This window comes from Moschus berezovskii, chromosome 4 (genome assembly GCF_049115385.1).
Source record: "Moschus berezovskii isolate FMDL1 chromosome 4, NW_MosBer_1.0, whole genome shotgun sequence".
Classification (NCBI taxonomy): domain Eukaryota; kingdom Metazoa; phylum Chordata; class Mammalia; order Artiodactyla; family Moschidae; genus Moschus; species Moschus berezovskii.
The window spans coordinates 110370493-110388412 of NC_142463.1; the positions used below are offsets into that span (position 1 = coordinate 110370493).

The following is a 17920-nucleotide window of genomic DNA, read 5'->3' on the forward strand; positions in this document are numbered from 1 at the left end:
ATATAGCTTGCAGTGCAAGGGACACAGGTTCAATCCCTGGTCAGGGAACTAAGATCCCACGAGGCAAAGCAACAAAGCCTACATTCCAGAACCAAGACCTGACACAGTTTAATAAATAGTTTTTAAAAAATAATGAATTAAATTACCCTCAGAAGATCTCCTGGGGATAGAACAATTGCAGACCATCTCTCCCCATTGTCCCTCCTCTACTGTGGAGAGGGGCATACATAGTGACTGGCACAGTGGTAAAGAATCTGCCTGCCAAAGCAGGAGACAAGGGTTTGGTCCCTGGGTCGGGAAGATCCCCTGGACAAGAAAATGGCAATCTGCTCCAGTATTCTTGCCTGGAAACTTCCATGGACTGAGGAGCCTGGCAGGTTATAGTCCATGAGGTCGCAAAGACTTGGACATGACTGAGCATGTGGTGACTGGTGAAAACAGAGAGGGAAACAAGAGACAGAAGCAAAGACGTTCAAGAAGGTGGATGGGTAGAATACCTCTGGGGGAACAGGACCCACACTCCCTAGAGCAAGGAGGCAGGAGTTCAGCTCACTTGTCCAGGAGCCTGAGTAGCCAGGGCCTGTGTACCAACAGCAACCTGAGTTCATCCAGGTGATGGGAAAACAGACAAGTCGGGGTGGCATTTGTTTTTATTAGAAAACGCCATTTGGTAAGAACTTTCCTAAGCCAGCACAGAGCCTGGGTAGCCTCCAAGAGTCGCACAGCTTTCATCTGATCTTCCACCCTCTTCTGAGAGGGGTGGCAGGGGATGGGGTGGTGTCAGGTAGCCTCCGAAATGCCCTATCCTGGACCCCTGAGAGTTCACATCACCAACAAAATACCCCTGGCACCCCAGGGGTGCAACACAGGGCCCCGAGGTCAAGACGGCTGCCGAAGGCATTCCTGTTTGTCCGGCTTCATGATGGAACCAGAGGCGCTCACAGACTCCCAGGCCTGGTCCTTCGCTCTGGTTAGAGCAGGACAGGATCCAGGAAAAAACGGCCAAGGGCTAAAGGAGAAGACACTGCATTTGAGATACCCTTTGGAGTCTGGAAAGCACCTGGATTTCTTGGGCAGGAAGGGCTGTGGAAGCCCCACTCAGTTCTTCTTGGTTTTGGGGGTGTCATATTTCCTCTTGCTGGAGTACCACAACAGCAGGGGGACGCCGATAGAAGGGAGGGTCATGACCCCGAAGGCTGCCCAGTCCAGCTGTGGAAGACAACAAAGGCCTTGCTTAGAAGCCTGGATTAGGGCACAGGAGGGAACTAGGACGGAAGGGTCCAATGAAGAAAGGGAGCAGCCAGCCCAAATCAGCAGAGCGTCAGCAGGAAGGCTCCTCTCTGGCCACTCCAGACACAGAATGGCTCACTAAAGACCGCCCTTTCGAGCTATGAAACCAAAGGCCTCACCTGACCCAATCCAATCCGGAAGAAAAGCTTCTCTCTTCCAATCTTTGAGGAGGGAGATGTCCAGGTATTGCCCTGACAGTCAAGCCTCCTGCAAACTAACCCTGGCCCACACCGCCAGCCTCTCTCTTCCATTCCTCTGCGTCCCATGCTGCCCTCCAGCCTTCCTAAAACCTGCTATTCCTAGACTCCACCACGGTTTTTCTCACTTCAGAGCTACTCCCTCTTCCTGGGGTGCCTCCCCTTCCTTACTTCCTCTTTAATTAGTGAAACCTCTCTCCCCTGGAAAATCCTCCCTGACTCAACACCACGTTAGGTGTCCCTGCTGCATCTCCTCCTGAGCCCTGTGTATGACTGCTGTGACAGCAGTCTTACTCCACCAAGGCCTCCATAAGCCCATAAGATCTTCAATGGGAGGGACTGTGTCTTGCACTGGTTTCTCGAAGCAAAGCACAGAACCGAGCACGTAATTTGGAACCTCATAATTATTCCCTGAAGGAATGAATAAATGAATCTCCTCATTCAGTACTTTAGGCAAATCTTCAAAAAATTCTCTCCTAGACTAGACTACAACAAAGTTCCCATTTAACCTCTCGATGCTTGGCGACTCTTTGAATCTAAGCAGATACTCTTTTCATCCTCGAATTAGACCCAGGACTCCAAGGTGGGGCTTTACTCAAGGCTGAGTAGAGAAAAACGGCAATTTTTTTTTGGTTCTGGCAATTGTGATCTCATTGCCAAAAATCTCGAACCATGGTTAAATCACAATGTTTGATGGCTGTGTATACCAGACACCAAAAAACAGATATGACAAGAACCAACTATACATATCTTCTAAGGAGGCCAAGAGGTCTCAGAACAAAAAGGGTGTTCTCCTCCCAGGGGAATGATGAGGGGACTGCAAAGCTTACAAAATGGGGGGAGAATCTTCTATCAAACTCCCGCTGAGCCAGGATTCCTCCCTGTCCAGGTGCACTGGTAAAGCCGATCTGAAAAGAAGAAAAGAAGGCAAGTCTTCAGCTCTTTCTCATCTGGGAAAAGGGCAGTTTTTCAACCAACCCAGTTCTAAGCAAGAGAGTCTTAGTTCCCAAAGGCCCAAGAAACATCCAGATGAGGAAAAGTTTTTGAATTAGAGAAGATGGACAGTTTTTTCGTGTGTTGTAAAGATGAGTAAATTAGGGGCCAGGAGACACATGATGAGCATTTACTAAAAAAAAAGAAAAAAAAAAAGGTAGGACAGGTATGCTGCTGTAATTAAAGCCAGATTATTCTACCTCAGCCTCAGACTCTGGGGAGAGCTGCTCACCACTACTGTCCCTTCTGCCCTTGGCAATTATTTCCCCATTCCTCAAGTGGAAACGTTCTTCTGTAACTCACAAGCTGACATGAGGCTCCAGTGAAATAATGAGAAGGATTCCGTAAAGTCTCAAGCTCTACCCAAATGTACATTACCAGAGGAGGGGCTGAGTCTGCCCCGCATTCCTTCGTCTTGGAGAGCAGGCCAAGAGTTTGGAGCGCATGGCAAACAACTTTGCTCTAAAGTGGCAGCTGAGCCTTAAGGTTTGTGTCTTTTAACCCATCAAGGAGCAGGTGGAACCAAAGAATCCCAAACGAGGTTCTTTTTTTTTTTTTTTATTAGCCTTGCAAAAGCAAGGCCTCAAAAAATTGGGAAAAAATTCAGAATTGTTCCTCTCCATGGAAATCTTTAGTACTATCTGAAGAGAAACCAGAGTATCCAAACGAGGTTCTTAACACACAGGATGGAAGACGTGAAAATGGCAAAACGAGAATTACAAGAATATCGCCCCACAGGTTCATTTAAAAAGATAATTCGGAGAGTGCACTGAATGTTCGAGACTCTTGGATTTCTTAGAGTTCTATGGTTGACTATGTTAAGTCCCTTCCCTACTATGCACTCACTAAGGCGCCTAAAGCCCATGTGTATTTATAAATTCATGACCTAAGCTTTTTGAGGCCTACGACAGTATCTTATTAATCTTCTTTGTATTTCCTATCACCCAGCACATTGCGGGGGCTCAATAAATGTCTGCTGACCTTTACGTCAATCAATCAAAAGACTGTTTACATTGGACTTCTACCCTATATGGGAAACAGAAAGAAATCTAAGACACAGTCCCTCACTTCGAGGAGTTTATAATTAAACTGGGAGGTGAGGGCAAGGGAAAAGACCTTAGATATAAGAAAGAGAACTGCTGAAGACAGTCAATAGTTAAATGCTCAAGCGGCATGGATTTTAAGAGCTACAGAAGTTCTGATGCCCTCAACGAATGTTTAGTGAAATAATGAGTAGGAAAGAGCAACATGAACTGTGAAAGCAGGAGGCAGAATCGAGGAGATGCAGTTCAGAACTGGGTCTTGAGAAGGTGTCAGATAATGAAGTGGAGAAGAGGGAGCACTTCAAACAGAGAAGAAAGGCAGAGTGGAGAGGAGGAGCACTGAGAGAGAGGAGGCGCTTGGCCTCGTCAGGACAGACGACCTGGTGGGGAGAGAACTGAAGGGAGAGGCAGAACACAGCAAGTCTGCTGGAGGGTACGCAGGGAAACGCGTGGCTCTGATGTGAGAAGCAGAATTCTAAGCAAGGGAAACACACAGACACAGCGGAGACAGGAATCATCTGACGGCAGCGTAGAAGGTGGATTGGAAAGGCAAGGATGGTAAAAAACCAGGTGGCACATGACGCTGTACAGAATAAAAGTGAAGCCGAAGGAAGGAACTCAGATAGGACTCCCCCTCCTGTTCATTTCAATTGCTTGATTTTGAGACTTTATAACATAATTTGAAATACGCTTCTTCCTACAACAATATTCCAAGGTTTTGGTCCTTCTTACCTTCCTCAGATTTAGCACCTGCTCTGGCGATTTTCTGCAAGAGAATTCAAAGGAAGGCAGAACTCAGCCCCAGCCAGCTAAGGGTTTGGGTGACTCACCACAACAGCCCCATCCTCCTGGGCCAGGTATGTAACAGTTGCTGAGGTGAAGTTGAAATAACCAGCCTTGAGAGGGCGCAGGACCACAGTGTGGGAGACATTGCTAGCACTGACTCAAGAGTTAAGGAGGGAAAAAGATGATGCTACAGTTGTAACAAACTTTCAACTTAGGGACTAAACGCACCATTCACAAAAAGAGTTGCTAACACATGTAATATTTCATACCTAAGATACTCTGCAAAAATAATAAACACAGGCTTTTTATCTAAGCCTAAAGTGGGTGGTATTATATATCTTTTTAATCAAGTTTAAAGAGGTCTATGGCATACTCAATATTGCAATGTTATAAAACAATACAGGTTATAGATGAAAAATTAGTCACTTAAGGTCAAAGAAAACCTTTCGCTGCCTGTAACTGAAGGAAATTCTTGAAAATACAAAACAAAAACAAAAATAAATACAAAGAGAACACTTACCCTCGTCAGAAAATCTAAATATACTTTAACTCACAAGGGAAAAAAATAATCTAAATCAAAACACTCAGGAAGGAACTTTCCTGATGGCCCAGTGATAAAGAATCTGCCTGCCAATGCAGGGGACACGGGTTTGATCCCTGGTCCGGGAATATTCTGCACACTGCAGAGCAACTAAGCCTGTGTGCCACAACTACTGAAACCGGATCTCCCTAGAGCTCGTGCTCCACAACAGAAGCCACTGCAATGAGAGGCCCACACACCACCACAAGAGTAGCCCCCACTTGCCGCAACTAGGGAAAGCCTGCATACAGCAACGGAGATCCAGTGTAGCCAAAAATAAGTAAATAAACAACACATTTTAAAAACAGTCAAGAAATTACCAGTTGATCCAAATAAGGGGTTCACTGAATAAGAAGAGCCTTTAAAAAGGTCACCCAGGTCTTCCACACTAGCATCCCACAGAATTTCTTTAAAAGCACCTTAAAGATCATCAACCAGTCACAAACATCTGTCTACATTTTCCCAATATAGAATGTTTTAGGGCTTTATAACCTAAACTTCAGGAACCTCCTTCCTCAGGCCCACCCTAAATCATGCACACACAATTCTCACTAGTCTCTCTTGCCACATCTTATCCAGAGAGGTGGCAAGAATGGCCATATACACTTAGACTGACGTGACCCTACCGCTTGCTGGCAACATCTCTCCCAATATCCCATCAGCCTTCATCAGCCAGTGTCAAGAGGATACGGAGCAATCCGGTCCCATTTGACGTTGAGCATTCCAGAGACAATGCCAAAGTCTTCTGGAGGGAAGGAATCATCAGATAATTCCACATCTAGTGCAGCACTAGAGAATGGAGGAAACAAAGAAAGGTTAGTAAGTAATGGTTATAAAATTAAAGCAGTAAGCAATCAAATCTGTCTGCCTGTCCTAAAAAATCAGAACTACAAAAGACATATATGAGTCACATAGTTACACTGAAGAATCTCACTCAAGGCCTGGATTCTGGGCACCAAAATAAAATACTCAAAATATCTAGGAAAGAATGGGCCTGAATCCATTTTTGCCCTAGTTTTCTCTCACGCGCGCGTGCATGTGTGTGTGTGTAAGGAGGGGAAGAGGAGCAAGATACACGTGAAAAAGAAAATTAAAGGGAATAAAGTAAAAGAGGACTTTCCTGGCGGTCCAGGGGACGCAGTAATGAATATCCTGCAGGCCATAACTAAGACCCGACACGAAGCCAAATAAATAAATAAAAAGGAACTTCTCTGGCAGTCCAGTGGTTATGACTCTGTGCTTCCAATGTGGGACACTCAGGTTTGAGCCCTGCTCAAGGAACTAAGATTCCACATGCCCCACAGCATGGCAAAAAAAACAACAACACACAACCCAAAACCCAACCAAACAAAATAAAAGGTCTACTTTTTTAAAACAGTGAAAGACAACAAAAATGCCACTCTAAGAAAGGAAGCTGAAATTAAATCCCTAAGGTAACAAAGGATCATACATTTTCTGCGTTATCATTTCCTTCTCCCTATTTCACCACAATTCTTGCTTCTTCCCCACTCTGAAACTCTTTCACTCAAAAAAAGTGGAAGATGGTTTCTTGTAGCTTAGGTAAGAATACCTCCTCCTCTTCCAAAAGCAGACCCAGCAGTATAGTCATTCATTAACTCATGGTGTACGCTGATGAGAATTGCCCAAAGATAGATCACTGCTGGTCCCTGTTCCCAGCTAGGGAATTTTAAGAAACCTGAAAAGAGCCCAACCCATAGCTCCAGTGCCTCCTTACCTTGAGCCAACATTGTAAATGTTGTACTGTAAGGTTAGGTCTCGCCCCTCCACAGCGTATCTGTTCAGCAGTGATTTGGAGGCCAAAAGCCTGGCTCCTTCCTCTGCTTGAGTGACAGCAAATAGAGCCAACACCGCAAATGCCAGCAGCCTCATCTTTGGAGAGAAAAAGCAAAGCGAGCAGTCAATCCAAGCACGTAAAACCACCAAAAGCTTCCTGACAGCTCTTTCTTTCAAACTCTGTCAAAGCTCTTTTGAGTTTGTCAAAGCGGCAGCCCCTTCCAACATAGCAGTCTCTAAGCCACCTGGGCCCTGGATGCTCCCTAACTGGTGGCATCTTCTGAGAGGACTCCATGTGCCCACGCTCCTTGGGATGCCGGATTCGGCCGATCTCGGACCCACAGCAGCTTCTAGCTTTCCTTCACGCAGAAGCACCCCACGGCTGCTACCTTCCCTCTGGTCCTCCTCCACCAGCTCCCCTGGGATCCCACGGCGCGCTCGCGGGGTCCTCCCCCACGCTCTTGCATCCCACCCTTCATCCTTTCCCCGGGAACCCATTAGTCCTCGCCCTCCACATCCCTTTCTGGGGCCCTCCGGGGCCCTAGTCCCGTCCCCCATTCTTGCCAAGATTACACGTCCTCCCGCCAGCATGCCCTCTCTCTCCTCCCTGACATCCCGGAGCTAACTTTTAGCCGCTGAGTGTAGTGCGAACAAAAGATCCCCCTGCTCCCACTCGCGACCCCAGTGCCTCGGGACTCACCGTGCACATCCCCAAAGCCTTTCAGGGGCCTTCAAAACCGGAAGAGAGCGTCAGCACCCGAAAGACCGGAAATAAGCTCTGGCCGGAAGCTTGGTTGCTCTGCCCGATGCCTACTGGGAATTGTAGTTCTCAGACAAGCCCCACCTTTCCCTTTGTAGTGCCCGCTGGTCTCCGGATGCGACCGCTCCTAGAAAAGACTTGTATGCGCACCCTCGCTCTCTTTTTTCCCCTTCTTTCCTTTCTTCCTTTCTCGTTTTTATCATTCTGCCCTCCAGAATGACTTTTCAATCTGACTTGCTGTTACTGTGGACACCCAGCACCTGATGAAGTGTTTTGTGGAACTGACAAATCTAGAGATTAGGGTCATCTGTCTAAAATCTATCTATGGAGTGTACTGTCAAACTGGGAATTAGAGAAAAGCTATTTCTCTTGGGGCTACCACCGTTCTTCGTATTTTCAGTCGAGAAATTTGGTCATCCCGTATATCAAATAAGTCACCAAGCCCTGAACTTTCTTTAAAAGCCCTTTGAAGGGGATTTCAAAGGGCTGCGTAGGAACCTGGCATGTTAGGTCCATGAATCAAGACAAATTGGAAGTGGTCAAACAGGAGACTGCAAGAGTGAACACCGACATTTTAGGAATCAACGAACTAAAATGGACAGGAATGCTGCTGCTGCTGCTAAGTCACTTCAGTCGTGTCCGACTCTGTGTGACCCCATAGATGGAAGCCCACCAGGCTCCCCCGTCCCTGGGATCCTCCAGGCAAGAACACTGGAGTGGGTTGCCATTTCCTTCTCCAATGTGTGAAAGTGAAAAGTGAAAGTGAAGTCGCTCAGTCGTGTCAGACCCTTAGCAACCCCATGGACTGCAGCCTACCAGGCTCCTCCATCCATGGGATTTTCTAGGCAAGAGTACTGGAGTGGCTTGCCATTACCTTCTCCGATGGACAGGAATGCTGCTGCGTCGCTTCAGTCGTGTCCGACTCTGTGCGACCCCATAGACGGCAGCCGACCAGGCTCCGCCGTCCCTGGGATTCTCCAGGCAAGAACACTGGAGTGGGTTGCCATTTCCTTCCCCAATGTGTGAAAGTGAAAAGTGAAAGTGAAGTCGCTCAGTCGTGTCCGACTAGTAGCGACCCCATGGACTGCAGCCTACCAGGCTCCTCTGTCCATGCGATTTTCTAGGCAAGAGTACTGGAGTGGCTTGCCATATGGACAGGAATAGGAGAATTTAATTCAGATGACCATTATATCTACTACTGTGGGCAAGAATCCCTTAGAAGAAATGAAGTAGCCCTCATAGTCAACAAAAGAGTCTGAAGTGCAGTACTTGAGTGCAATTTCAAAAAAGACAGGATGATCTCTGTTCATTTCCAAGGCAAATCACTCAATATCAGTAATCCAAGTCTATGCCCCAACCACTAATGTTGAAGAAGCTGAAGCTGAATGGTTCTATGATGACATACAAGACCTTCTAGAATTAACACACAAAAAAGATGTCCTTTTCATTATAGAGTACTAAAATGCAAAAGTAGGAAATCAATAGACACCTGGAGTAACAGGCAAGTTTGGCCTTGGAGTACAAAATGAAGCAGGACAAAGGTTAATAGAGTTTTGCCAAGAGAACGCACTGGTCATAGCAAACACTCTCTTCACAAGAGACAACTCTACACATGGACATCACCAGATGGTCAATACAGAAATCAGATTGATTATATTATTTGCAGCCGAAGATGGAGAAGCGCTATACAGTCAGCAAAAACAAGACCAGGAGCTGACTGTGGCTCAGATCATGAACTCCTTATTGCCAAATTCATACTTAAATTGAAGAAAGTGGGGAAAACCACTAGACCATTCAGGTATGACCTAAACCAAATCCCTTATGATTATACAGTGGAAGTGAGAAATAGATTCAAGGGATTAGATCTGATTGACAGAGTGCCTGAAGAACTATGGGCTGAGGTTTCTAATATTGTACAGGAGGCAGTGATCAAAAATCATCCCCAAGAAAAAGAGCTCCGGGAGTTGGTAATGGACAGGGAAGCCTGGCATGCTGCAGTTCATGAGGTCACAAAGTGTTGGACACAACTGAGTGACTGAACTGAACTGAAATCCCCTGAAAGTAGATCCTTTCTTCTTTCCTACTGTAACTGCTTTAGTTTATATGTGTTGCTATTGCTATTTTTCATTGCAATAGTCTCACTTTCTTGAGTCTTTCTCTGCACATTTCAGTCAGCTAGTGGACAAACTTCCCCAAACAGCATTTTGACTCTATGTTCAGAGGATGGATAGTGAAGTTAGGCAATTTTGAATTCATGACTTCAAATCTCTGTTCTGTGACTTAAGAGTTTAGAAAACCTTGAGGCAAGTGTTAACTTCTATAAGCCTTGGTTTCCAAGTCTGTGAAATGAGATAATTATAGTACTCTCAAAATGCTGGAGGATAAAATAGGATGATGTATGTAAAACTCTTAGCATATTGTCTGGCACATGTGTGTGCTCCATAAATGGTAACTATCAATATTGCTATTATACATCTCCATTGCAGCATGAGTTCATTCAGTATGCAGTTATTGGGCACATAATTTGTGCCTGGCACTGTTCTAGGTACTGAAGATACAGTGATGAACAGAACAGGTAAGGTTTCTACTTTCTGGGGGCTTCACATTCTTGTAGACTAATACACATCACCTGTATTTGTTTTAGTAGCCCCTCCATTCACCATTTTCCAGACTAGAGCTCCTTGAAGCAGGTGGTCTGTTTCCCATTGCTTAGTGTCATGCCTCCGCACACAGGATGTACTCCAGGAATGACTCACAACAAATTCTCTACACACCACCTCCTACTTCCTTTGTGTGTGGCTTCCCTCAAAAAATTCTCTGTTACCTCTCTTTCCTATTGAAATCCAATCCCTTCTTCAGGGCCTCGCTCTAGTCTCATCCCCACCCTAGTCTCATCCCCTCTGGGAAGCCTTCCCTTGGCTTTGCCAGACTGCATTGCTCTTTTACAGCACCACAGTGACATGTTGTAGGTTTTTGTTTGTTTTCTGATTGTTTCTGATCTGGAAAGTTCACCTTCATGATTAGGTGCAATTTGTCTAACATACTTTTATCCAAAGGTCCTACAGTGATGCTGCACACAAGGAGGTGCTCAAGAAATATCTGCTGATTGGAGGAATCTTCATCATTTCTGTTTACAGTCTCCCTATTGAAATCTATTCTGACTAGAGGGGTGGTTTTGAGAGTCTATTGCTGGGAATTCCCTGGCAGCCCAGTGGTTAGGACTCCACACTTCCACTGCAGGGGACCCAGATTCAATCCACACAGTATGGCCAAAAGAGAGAGAGAGTGTGTCAGTTGCTAATGGAGATGTTTCTGTTGAAAGACTTCCAAAAGAATACAACTTTTTCTTGCCATCCTCATGGGGACCCCAAACCAAGAGCTTGAGTAGAACTTTGTTAGATGTTCAGGGAACTGTGTGCTAGGAACAGAGGAGTGCAGAGCCAGCGTCAGGCTACCTAGGGTGCTTACTGTGCCCCCAGGATAGTGTCACTGGCTTTATGTCCTAGTTCTTGGTGTTTAAGACAGAGCCCAAGCTGCCCATTGACTTCTCTTTTGGGATCTGCAACAAGAGGGCCACCAAGAAAATGTGTGACCAAGCTGAGAAGGAAGTGGCAAATCGCTTTCCTGCTGGCGGCTAGGCAAGCACTCAGAAATAGAGCCTTGCTGTCAAACTTAAGGGCCTGCAATGGTCATAAAGTGAGCTGGAAGGGCACTCTGTAAGTGGTAATGGAGTGACTATGAACCACGCCAGTTTTCATGAAATATCCAGAATTAAAGTTGTTACGGTAAATTTGCAGCAATCTTTTTTTTTTTTTTACTTTTACATTCACTTTTTGATTGTGATCAATACACATAATATGAAGTTTACCATTTTAACCATTTGAAATGTACGTTTACATTCACATTATTGTACAGCCATCACTACCATCCATCATCAGAAATTTTCATCTTCCCAAACTGAAACGCCATACCCATTAAATACTAACTTCCGGGGCTTCCCTGGTGGTCCAGTGGTTAAGACTCCACATTGCAATGCAGGGGACATGGGTTCGATCCCTGCTTGGGTAGCTAAGGTCCCACAAATCACAGAGCAGCTAAGCCCCATGCCACAACTACTGAAGCCCAAGTGCCTAGAGCCCATGCTCTGCAACAAGATAAGCCCACACACCGCAACTGGAGAGTAGGCCCTGCTCACCACAACTAGAGAGAAGCCTGCACAGCAATGAAGACCCAGTGTAGGCAAAAATAAATAACTCAGTACCAACTCCCTTTCTCCTGTCCCCAGCCCCTGGCAACTACTATTCTACTTTCTGTCTTTGTGAGTTTGACTAGTCTAGGTACTCCATGTAAATGGAATCATTTTAAAAAATCATTTTTAATTTACACAAATATTATAGGTTTATAGTCTTATTTTAAAAAATCAAACAATAATGAAATAGTGGGTATAAAAATAGTGGATATAAATAGCAGGATGCAAACTCAGATGTTTAAGATGTGTTAACTTCCTTAGTTTTCTACAATCAAACCCAATTTCTTCTTCCAGCCCCTGTTCCATTAGGTAGTAAGGACTTAAATCTTTATTCCTGCAGGGACTCCCCAGCCATTCTCTCCAGAGGTGCCTCTAATTTTCTAGAGAGCTCTCGATGTGCTCCAGGCATGGAGAGAGGGGATCAAATACTTCTGGGGTTTGGTCATCAATACTTGTCCTCTTTGGCATCCACTGAGACTTCCCGAGCCTGTCTGTTCCCGGGTGTGAGTTCACACAGGTCATCCCCCCCAGACCTCCACAGGCACAGTTCTCTCTCTCTCCCTCTTCCTTTTCCTTCCTCTGCTTTTTGCTTTTCCTTTTTGGCCACTCACCTTGCAGGATCCTAGTTCTCTGACCAGGGATTGAACCCAGGCCCCAGCAGTGAAAACACCGAGTCCTAACCACTGGGCCCCCGGGAATTCCCTTCCTCCTTCTATGTTTCATGCCTCTCTGGAGCCATGCGGAGCTCAGCCGGGCTCTCTCTGGCCCTTCACTTGCTGCTCAGTCACTCCTCAGTTCCACAAACCAAGTTGAGACCTGGGGTGAGCAGAAATCTCAGAGTGGCCCAGATCCATTGTCTTGGCACAGTGTGCATTTTGGGGAGCAAGCGCAAGTTTCCTGTTGCTCTTGGATTCACCAGCTTATCTGGGTTTTTTCTTTGCCATCCTCTCCAAATTCCAAATTGTGTAAAGTCAGAGCCAGCAGAGCCTCAAAGCTCTTCTGAGGGACTCGGCCGCAGATGTCTAAGACCCTCTCTGTCCTGTTCCCTCCTCTTTCTTGTCTTCCTCCCCAGTCTGGATAAACTCATTCTAAATGAGATCAGTTGGGCGAGGGGATAGAAGTGATGGAAAACTTTTTCTAACTCCTGTAGTATTTCCTCAACAAAAATTTCCTGATTGTTCTCCAGAGTGCAGGCACTTTTCTGGGCAATAGCAGTGGACAAAACAGACAAAAACTCTGCCTGTCTCTCAAAAGAGAAAAATAATAATAATAACAATAAGCCAGACAGAATGCCATGCCTTTCTTGCTAATGAGTCACTGTCCAATAGAACTTTTGGTGAAAATGGAAATGTTCTATGAGATCTCCACTGTCCAGTATGTTAGCCACCAGTCATGTGTGGCTATGGAACACTTGAAATCCAGACTGGAGAACTGAATTTTTTAGCTTTATTTCATTTTAACTAATTTTTTTTACAATGATGACTTTATTATGTCACATTATTATTATTATTGGCTACACTGGGTCTTTTTGGCGGAGCGGGGGCTTCTCTAGTTGGAATGTGCAGGCCACGTTGCCCCATGGCATGTGGGATCTTAGTTCTCCAACCAGGGATCGAACCCCTGTCCCCTGCATTAGAAGAAAGATTCTTAACCACTGGACCATCAGGGAAGTCTCCATTTTAACTAATTTCAACTAAAGTGTGAAACAGTCACATGTGGTTAGTGTATTAGAAGCACAGTTCTTATATACTGACATCTGTCTGAACTTTGGCTTTGAAATCCAAAAGGCCAGGGTTTTGACTCTCAGCAAACCTTTTCTCTGCTTTTCTTCTGAAACTTCTCCCCATCACTGGGAAAATGTACAGTCTGAAGCAAAGCATATGGAACGGTTTCTAGCAAGTCTCTAGGAAATGCCCAGATCTCGACTGATTCCACTGACTGCCTGAACCTAGGGAAGATGCCTTACTTGTGGTACATGCTTCTGGGTGCACAAAGCAAGAGTGCTCCCCTTCCTGCCCCCCTGTAACTCCCAGGCTCCCAATTCATCAAGAGTGAAGGAAACGGGACTTCCTTAGAAGGGCTGAAGAGAGCCAACAGGAGAGCTCGGTATGAAGGATTCCTGCTCCCCCCTTAGCGTCTTCACCCTTTTATTCCCCGCTACCCTCATCTCTTGCCTGGAAAATCCCATGGATGGAGGAGCCTGGAAGGCTGAAGTCCATGGGGTCGCTGAGGGTCGGACACAACTGAGCAACTTCACTTTCACTTTTCACTTTCATGCATTGGAGAAGGAAATGGCAACCCACTCCAGTGTTCTTGCCTGGAGAATCCCAGGGACGGGGGAGCCTGGTGGGCTGCCGTCTATGGGGTCGCACAGAGTCGGACACGACTGAAGCAACTTAGCACCAGCACCCTCATCTCTAGGAATGAGGAGCTATTTTGGCATCAAAGCAGATAACTCTTGTGTGCTGAGAGATGGTCTCTATGAGTAAGAGAGCAGCTTGTTGGCTGGTTGGTTTGCAGATGTCACATTCTGAAAAAGACACAGCTTGACTCACTGTGGAAAATTCTTAAAGAGATGGGAATACCAGACTACCTTACCTGCCTCCTGAGAAATCTGTGTGCAGGTCAAGAAGCAACAGTTAGAACTAGACATGGAACAATGGACTGGTTCCAAATTGGGACAAGAGTACGTCAAGGCTGTATATTGTCACCCTGCTTATTTAACTTATATGCAGAGTACATCTTGCAAAATGCCAGGCTAGATGAAGCACAAACTGGAATCAAGAGTGCCGGGAGAAATATCAATAACCTCAGATATGTAGATGACACCACTCTTATGGGGAAAAGCAAAGAGGAACTGAAGAGCCTCTTGATGAAAGTGAAAGAGGAGAGTGAAAAAGCTGGCTCGAAACTCAACATTGGAAAAACTAAGATCATGGCATCCAGTCCCATGCCCTGGAGGAGGGCATGACAACCCACCCCAGTATTCTTGCCTGGAGAATCCCATGGACAGAGGAGACTGGCGGGCTACAGTCCATGGGGTCACAAAAGAATCAGACGTGCCTTGGTGGCTAATCAACAATGTACCTTTCACTTAAGATTTACCAGCTGCTAACATTTATACAAATAGCTGTGAAAAGAAGAGAAACGAAAAGCAAAGGAGAAAAGGAAAGATTTAAGCATCTGAATGCAGAGTTCCAAAGAATAGCAAGGAGAGATAAGAAAGCCTTCCTCAGTGATCAATGCAAAGAAACAGAGGAAAACAACAGAATAGGAAAAACAAGAGATCTCGTCAAGAAAATTAGAGATTCCAAGGGAACATTTCATGCAAAGATGGGCTCGATAAAGGACAGAAATGGTATGGACCTAACAGAAGCAGAAGATATTAAGAAGAGGTGGCAAGAATACACAGAAGAACTGTACAAAAAAGATCTTTACGACCAAGATAGTCATGATAACGTGATCATTGACCTAGAGCCAGACATCTTGGAATGTGAAGTCAAGTGGGCCTTAGAAAGCATCACTACGAACAAAGCTAGTGGAGGTGATGGAATTCCAGTTGAGCTATTTCAAATCTTGAAAGATGATGCTGTGAAAGTGCTGCACTCAATATGCCAGCAAATTTGGAAAACTCAGCAGTGGCCACAGGACTGGAAAAGATCAGTCTTCATTCCAATCCCAAAGAAAGGCAATGCTAAAGAATGCTCAAACTACCGCACAGTTGCACTCATCTCACACGCTAGTAAAGTCATGCTCAAAATTCTCCAAGCCAGGCTTCAGCAATATGTGAACCATGAACTCCCAGATGTTCAAGCAGGTTTTAGAAAAGGCAGAGGCACCAGAGATCAAATTGCCAACATCCGCTGGATCATGGAGAAAGCAAGAGAGTTCCAGAAAACCATCTATTTCTGCTTCATTGACTATGCCAAAGCCTTTGACTGTGTGGATCACAATAAACTGTGGAACATTCTGAAAGAGATGGGAATCCCAGACCACCTGACCTGCCTCTTGAGAAACCTGTATGCAGGTCAGGAAGCTACAGTCAGAACTGTACATGGAACAACAGACTGGTTCCAAATAGGAAAAGGAGTACGTCAAGGCTGTATATTGTCACTCTGCTTATTTAACTTATATGCAGAGTACATCATGAGGAACACTGGGCTGGAAGAAGCACAAGCTGGAATCAAGATTGCCGGGAGAAATAGCAATAACCTCAGATATGCAGATGACCCCACCCTTATGGCAGAAAGTGAAGAGGAACTCAAAAGCCTCTTGATGAAAGTGAAAGAGGAGAGTGAAAAGGTTGGCTTGAAGCTCAACATTCAGAAAACAAAGATCATGGCATCTGGTCCCATCACTTCATGGGAAATAGATGGAAAAACAGTGAAGATAGTGTCAGACTTTATTTTTTTGGGCTCCAAAATCACTGCAGATGCTGATTGCAGCCATGAAATTAAAAGACGCTTACTCCTTGGAAGGAAAGTTATGACCAACCTAGATAGTATATTAAAAAACAGAGACATTACTTTGCTAACCAAGGTCCATCTAGTCAAAGCTATGGTTTTTCCCGTGGTCATGTATGGATGTGAGAGTTGGACTATGAAGAAGGCTGATCGCCAAAGAATTGATGCTTTTGAACTGTGGTGCTGGAGAAGACTCTTGAGAGTCCCTTATACTGCAAGGAGATCCAACCAGTCCATTCTAGAGGAGATCAGTCCTGGATGTTCATTGGAGGGACTGATGCTAAAGCTGAAACTGCAATACTTTGGCCACCTCATGCGACGAGTTGACTCACTGGAAAAGACTCTGATGCTGGAAAAGGTTGGGGGCAGGAGGAGAAGGGGACGACAGAGGATGAGATGGCTGGATGGCATCACCGACTCGATGGACATGAGTTTGAGTGAACTCCGGGAGTTGGTGATGGACAGGGAGGCCTGGCGTGCTGTGATTCATGGGGTCGCGGAGAGTCGGACACGACTGAGCGACTGAACTGAACTGAACTGAACATTTTCTCCATTTGTTTTCTCTCTCTACATATAAATTAACATATGTGTGCTTACACATATGCTATACATTCACATATACATTTTTTGAACCATTCAAGAGTCAGTTGCATATCATGACACTCCATCCCAGTGTACGTTAGCTTGTATCTCCCAAGAGCAGGAATATTCTTTTCCATAAACCCAGTGAACCCAAACAGAAGGTTTGACGCTGATCACACACTATTTTCAGGTTTAGAATCCAAATTCAGTTTTTCCCAAAATGCTCTTTAAGACAAAAAAAATCTAGGATCCTATCAACAAACTGACTTTGCAGCATTGCTTTTAATCAATAAATGTGTGCCAATTCAACGAAATGAGTTTCTCCCAGGGAGAGTTGTGGACAGAGAAGAGAAATGCATGAAAGACAGAGCCTTGGTTACTACCTTCAGAGACTGAGAGGATGGTGGGAGAAAAGGGAGAGAAGGCTCAGTCAGAGCTCAGGCTCTTGAAACAGACATTGAAGGATCTCCTACTAAGTCCTTGGATCCTGGAAGATCTCAGACAGGCCTGGCCACCCAAAGTGGGTCGTGGACTATTTTCTGCTCCATGCCAAGTTCCTCTCTAGCAGATGCAGATTCCAAGGTGGATTCTGGGATCTATATCTTCCATGTCTTGGTGTCCACTGGGGTTTGGTCCCACTTTTTAGGATTTGGTCAGTGTTTTTTCTTATTTCTTTCTTTATTTTCTTTGGGTCTTTGTTGCTGTGCATGGGTTTTCTTTAGTTGCAGGGAGCAGGGGCTACTCTCTAGTTGAGGCACACGGGCTTCTCCTTGTGGCCTCTCCAGTTGTGGAGCATGGGCTTCAGCAGCTTCAGGTCCTGGCCTCTTAAGCGTGGGCTTTGTAGTTGTTGCATGCAGGCTTAGTGGACCCATGGCATGTGGAATGTTCCCAGAAAGGGATGGAACCTGTGTCCCCTGCATTGGCAGGAGGATTCTTCCCCACTAGGCTACCAGGGAAGTCCACAGTGTTTCTTCTTAAGCTCAGTCTTCTTCCTTGGAGCCCTGGTGGGGGCTGGAGGAAGGGGGTAAGCAAATGCAGCCTCTTCTTGCTGAGAGTGAAGGAGAAGGAAGGTTGTGTATGTGTGCATGTGTGCAAATGCACCCTCTCAACAGCCCTCAGAGAAGCCCTCCTTGAACCTCTGAGCCTGGGACCCCACCCTTCTATTGCTATGACAACCGCTTCT

General features: G+C 45.6%; 1 protein-coding gene and 1 pseudogene across 1 annotated transcript; both read right to left on the reverse strand.

Moving 5' to 3' along the window:
• Nucleotides 1-632: 632 nt before the first annotated feature.
• Nucleotides 633-7459, reverse strand: SSR2 (signal sequence receptor subunit 2). The gene is made up of 6 exons (XM_055401593.2): nucleotides 7384-7459; nucleotides 6625-6779; nucleotides 5580-5678; nucleotides 4354-4462; nucleotides 2318-2395; nucleotides 633-1209 (listed from the first exon to the last, which is right to left on the reverse strand). The coding sequence occupies exons 1-6, from the start codon at nucleotides 7390-7392 to the stop codon at nucleotides 1099-1101; spliced, it is 561 nt and encodes a 186-aa protein (XP_055257568.1). The 5' UTR covers nucleotides 7393-7459; the 3' UTR covers nucleotides 633-1098.
• LOC129541925 (U5 spliceosomal RNA) lies at nucleotides 3044-3141 on the reverse strand (annotated as a pseudogene).
• Nucleotides 7460-17920: the final 10461 nt, after the last annotated feature.

Excerpts from the sequence above, each read along its gene's own strand:
- SSR2 (XM_055401593.2), bottom strand. Across the intron at positions 5,679-6,624 it reads ATTTACAATGTTGGCTCAAG|TGCTGCACTAGATGTGGAAT; the intron begins GTAAGGAGGCAC and ends TCCATTCTCTAG. Across the intron at positions 1,210-2,317 it reads GAAGATTCTCCCCCCATTTT|CTGGACTGGGCAGCCTTCGG; the intron begins GTAAGCTTTGCA and ends TGTCTTCCACAG.